Source organism: Hipposideros armiger, unplaced genomic scaffold (genome assembly GCF_001890085.2).
Source record: "Hipposideros armiger isolate ML-2016 unplaced genomic scaffold, ASM189008v1 scaffold_1198, whole genome shotgun sequence".
NCBI classification, from domain to species: Eukaryota; Metazoa; Chordata; class Mammalia; order Chiroptera; family Hipposideridae; genus Hipposideros; species Hipposideros armiger.
The window spans coordinates 226,762-232,382 of record NW_017732548.1 but is presented as its reverse complement, the minus strand read 5'-3'; the positions used below and the strand labels follow the sequence as shown (position 1 = coordinate 232,382).

General features: G+C 38.4%; 1 protein-coding gene across 1 annotated transcript in view; it reads left to right on the top strand.

The window, feature by feature from the left end:
- The window catches only part of ABCA12 (ATP binding cassette subfamily A member 12), a 210,217-nt gene extending 205,579 nt beyond the window's left edge, over positions 1 to 4,638 (top strand). The window contains exon 53 of the mRNA XM_019632933.1: positions 4,485 to 4,638. Coding sequence (XP_019488478.1) covers positions 4,485 to 4,592 — 108 coding nt within the window. The 3' untranslated portion in view covers positions 4,593 to 4,638. The remainder of the gene's footprint in view (positions 1 to 4,484) is intronic.
- Positions 4,639 to 5,621: the final 983 nt, after the last annotated feature.

The window sequence follows — 5,621 nt, the reverse complement described above, 5'->3', positions numbered from 1 at the left end:
ATTGACTTTTGTTCACACCTATGCCATTCTTATAAATATTACAGAAGGTCATCCTCTGTATCCCTATTTTATCAGCCTCTGATAAATTAATCTCAATTTAATAATAGCCAACACTTATATTATAAGGTCTATAATTTCATTTTTTACAAAGCAACTTTATATGAACCTCACAGCAACCCTGTGAAGTGATATTGTCCCTAGATGGAGAAAAAGGATCAAAGGGATTAAATAAGTCCCTTTAAGCAACAAATACAATGTATTAAATTATCATAGCTACCCATATTTTTTTTTGCCTGCCCTACATTCTTTGTGATTTCTGTGGTTTTCATGCCCCTGTTCAAAATTATCTCCAGGAGGTTGTTAATGATGGTGGCGCCACTTCATCCCACTAAGTAGGTTGGGCGCATGACCCAAAATGGCAAGACCACTTTGATTAGAGACTGAAATACGACTCCAACACAGTTAGTTGACCATCTTTGAATTAATATTTAAATTTGGGGAGAGTTATTTCATTTTCCTGGGGTTGCTAAATGCATGGAGATGAGTCTAACACGCTCAGCTGCCAATGTGTCCATAACACAGAAAGAGCTTGCATACTAAGTCAAGCAGGAACAAATCAAGCTGACAAATGTATTACTAGACCAAACCCTGACAACATGTTTTTTAACCACAAGATCCAGCCAACCCTGAAAGACCACTCTGAAAGCTATGGAGGACACACTGCAGGGAGGTAAAGTGCAAGGCAGGGCAAGAATAAGATGGTAGCTGCAGGGAAGGTAAGACATAGATTCTGGATATATTTTGAATGCAAAACTGACAGGTTTTGCTGCCAGATTAGTGAGAAATGTGTAATAAAAAGGAGGTTAAGAGTAAATCTAAGAGACTTGACCTGAGCAACTGATAAATGGAAGTGTTATTCATTGGAGAATGGTGAGTCTGGAGAGGCAAATGTAGGTTTAGGGGGGAAAAATGAAGAGATAGGTTTATGGTACAATAAGTTTGAGATGCTTGTTAAACATTCTAGAGTAAATGTTGGGTGAGCTGGTAGATCATATATCTGGAGTTCAGGAGAAGGCCCACACTAGGGGAAAAAAACTGTGGAAGTCATTAGCATATAGATGGAAATTCAAGCCACAAGTCTGGATGGGATTATCTAAAGCAGAGAAACAGCCTAAAGAGAGAATCCTGGGGCATTACACTGTTTTTCAAATAGAGAAGGAACATCCAGAAATAATGTGTAACATGCAAGCCAATAAAAGAATGTGTTTCTAAAAAGGAGGGTGTGACCAACCTTGTCTAGACAGCTACTGGGTAGAGTAAAATAAGAACTGAAAGTCAACCACTGGATTTGACATGTTCGTGGGTGACCTTGACAAGAGATGTTTCTGTGGAATGATAGGAAAGAAAGCCTCAAGAATGAATTCAATAAAAAAAATAAAAACAGGAGGAAAAGTGGAGAAGTATGTAGTTAACTTTTTCAAGAGAGTAAGGGAAGCAGAGCTGAGAAACAGGCAGTAGTTGGAGGAGAATTACCAGTTACGGTAGAAGAGGAATCTTACATACCCTAATGGGGGCAGAAGAGGATGAAGGTTGCCAAGGGTAGTGCCCTCTGTCTCTCTTATTCTTTGGGATGGGCAGTGTTCCCTGGTCCTTGGATACTATTTTCCTTGTTAGGATTAATGACTGAAGCCTGAGCTGACATAGCTTGTGATCTGGTCTTTCTTGGCTTGGTCAAAGTCTGGTAGTGCTTCCTGGCTGACTCATTCTCAGCCCTGAGTGTTTGTTACATCTTCATTTCTCCCACAGGCACCACAGCTCCCTTAGCTCGGAGGTCACCTAGTCCCATCAGGGTAGACACCAAGACAAGAATACTGCTCCCAGGTCAGTTACTATGCCACACCCAACTGAAGGGGGTTAAGCCGAGACCCAGTGTCTCCTTTATCGTTATCATCCTGTGCAGTCTAATTTACTTTGACATGGCATGTCCCAGAATGATATACAGCAGCTCCCCTTCCACATTAAGCTCATTTAATGAATTATTTTACACACAGAGGCAAACACACTCCCATGACAAAGCCCAGAGAGTAGAAAATTAGCAATAAGTTCATTCTTCCATCCTCTTAACCTTCTCTCTCTCCTTTCTCCTTTCCTTAATTTCCCAGAATGGAAAGTGGACAAGCTTTCTCTACATCAGATCCCCCTCCTACAATGAACAGCAAAATCTGAAGACAGAATGTGTTTTTTCTTTACATTTGCAAGAAAACTCTGTGATCGTAAACTCATTGCCTGCTTTTTCAGGCTAGATTGATAATCTACTAAATGGAATGGAGGGAGGAAAGTCAAAGAAATTGAGCAAATTTATTCTTAAAATAACACCCTGTCTTTCAGGGTTACAGTCCTGCTGCATACTCCTGTTTTGTTTGTCATAAAATGAATATTACCTTGGTTTTTTCTGTCACAGCCTTTCTGGAACTTTTCTTTTCTTTTTAAAACTTATAAGAGTTTATTTGAGCCAAACTGTCCACAATTGCCAGGAAGCAAAATCTCAACGGATTGAGAAAATGCTCCCTGGAACTTTTCTAATCCCCTCAATTCCCTCCCCTATAATTTTCCTCAACCCCCAGGTAAATGCCTTGGGCGACATGGAAAGGGCATCATAATCAGAAAGGTAAATGAGAAAAAGCTTCAAAGGAAAAGGGCTACAGCAGGTCTATCCAGACAGGCCTTTCCCACACATTACCTTTCGCTGCACCTCAGCTCTGCAGACTCAAAAATCACAACTTCACAGCATAAAGGGAATATATTTCCCATGGGTAGACTCACACAAAAGTCCAGAACACTGGTGGGTAAAATCTGAGTGCCAGATTATTGATTTACAATGAGAAATTTAACTGAAAACTTCTACCCCCCAGCCAATGCATTTTCTGTCCCCACAAGCACACTGCATAGAAAGTCAAACTTTAATCTGAAGGTTGCTTGCTGGGCAGAGACTCAGGGCAAGTTGAGTTAATTATATGAGTCCCATGTTTTGTAGGATCAGGGCTTCTTGAGCCTGAAGCATCCATCTCCATGGTAGGATACACCTTCAAAAGACACATCTTTGATTCTGGAAACTTTCTTGTCTCACCAGAGCTGAGCGAGCTCTGAGTTCTGCCATCCTTCGTCTCTCAGAAGCACTTTTCAATGCTTCTATGGCCAACCGACTCTCTTTTGATGGATCCTTATTTCTTTAGACATGATAATAAAGCACTTTCAATCAAGATACAGGTTTTTAGATATAGTGATTTTGTGTCATCATTACTTATTGAGTGTAAAGCTTAACTCAGAGTAATGTTTTCAAGCTTCCCTCATAATAAGAATCAATTAGGGCCCTTTGTTTAAAAATTGTATTAATAATACAGCTTTCCAAGCCCTTTCCCTGGAGATTCTGATTCAGTAGGTCAGTGGCTAGGGAATAGTTTGTGTTGTTAATAAACACCCAGGTGATTTTTATCTTCAGGGAGATTGGAGAATCACTATTTTAAAGAACAATATAGTGTATTTTATTTCTGTGTTCTTGACTGGGCTCTTCATTACGGCAAACATATACAATATATATATAAACAACATGTATACTAATTATATCTACACTTTATTAGCACCTCATAAAACTGATTGCTTCATATCTGAGAGGAAGTAAAAATCAGGGATTTGGAGAATTGTTTCTCAAACGTAAGTGTACATATAAACTACTCAGGAGTCCTATTTCAATGTAGGTGTTGATGAGTAGGTCTGTGGTGTAGCCATTGGGAATCTTCAAACNTCAATACATGCATGCTGCCATTTATGGGTAATTTTCTATGGGGGCTTTAGGCAAGTGTGGCTTTTCCAACACAAAATGTTTAGCCTTTGACTTGTAACCAACTACTAGCACAAAATAGAATCTCAATATTTTCTGGATGAATCTATAATTGATAGATTACAATGATTTTTAAACAAAGTAATAAAGGTCTGCCTGTTAAATAATTGGCTTACTGAACATATGTTAATATAGACTTTCTATACAAATTTTATTTTAGGGCATTAACCCTTGAAACTAGTGAAATTTCTCTCAACATTGCCATACAAGCATTTGACAAGGGCTGGGGTTGGATTCCTTGTTTGTATTTGATAGAGATATTGAAGTAGGTCATATGGATACAGATTTGTGGCTATATATATTCAATTATGGCTTTTTATTTCTATTATGATTATAAATGTAACTATAGTTGTGGATATAGGTATTATTTTCAAACTCCAGTTGAATTTGAATATGTAAAGGAAGGGCGCCTCGTTAGAGTGTGTATGTATGTATGGACATGCCCCTATACAATCTAGTTTTCTTATTTGCTCTCCCATTGTATGTGCATGCATGCATGTGTGTGTGCATGTGCATGTGTGAATTAACCTTATTTCTTTCTTTGGTTTACCAAGCACTAATTACTTAATTTCCCTTGAAAAATCAGGTTTTCATCAACTTTGCCAAAGACCAAAAATCCTACGAAACTGCTGATACCAGTAGCCAAGTTTCCACCATAAGCATTGACTCACAGGATGACCGGATGGAGTCTTAGCACCTCCAACAAACACGATCTCAGCAAAGGCAATGACTTCATTTTGGGGAAGAACCACAGAAGACACCACTTCTTGAAAATATCTTAATTTTAAAGTATTATATTATATAGAAAGTTACAATTGTATAAGACTAGCAAGTAACTATAACCAGAAAGTTTTCTTTCTCAGGTCAATGAATGTTATTGCTACTGAAATGAATTCCTGTATACTCAATACTGTGAGTGTGCTACTGGTGACTCTTACGCAAAGTTGGACTTCCTAAAGAGAAATGTCTTAATTTATTACTTTCAATAAAAAGACAGCTTAAAAGGCATGGTTATTAGTAGTTGAAAAGTAAGAGTGGGAAATAAAAAGTAAGGTATCGTGGGGTGGGTAACATTGGAAGAACAAATCAAATAATTTATTTCCAGAAAATAACAGAATGAATGTCATCATGAGTACATAAATACACTGTGATGTTTAAAGTGCTAAAGGTCAGGTTAACAGTAGCAGTAAGCAGTGGTCATAATGTCTGCAATGTATATGTTATTTTCAGTACCTGTAAATAGTTGGAGACATACTGAACAACAACAAAAAATGGCTTTCTACAATACTTCCATTGGAGAGCCGTTTACCCTGGTGGTAAACAGAACTTAGACATATTCCTGCCATGCCTTGACAATAGGAAGGTACAGGGCAGAGCAAGATGCTACTTGCTCTCCGGGGGAAATGGGTGTGTCAGCTGGACAGATACAAATCCTGAAAACTGATAGAGAATTCATGTGCTGCTGGCAGGCAATGTTTGTTTGTTTTTTTTAAGCTCTTACAATAAAAGCCTCATATGCTGGGTTTCTCTGCAGGAAACATTCCTGTAGAGAGAAAATGAATATGAAGATAATTTTCAGTTAATTACCCAGCTGACCCAGAATCATGTATTTGGCTATAGGATTGATAATAATGCCAAGTTATATGGCCCTCAGGGAAGGGGCTTTGTGTAACTTTTGTGAGTGTGTGTGTGTGTGTGTGTGTGTGTGTGTGTGTGTGTGTGT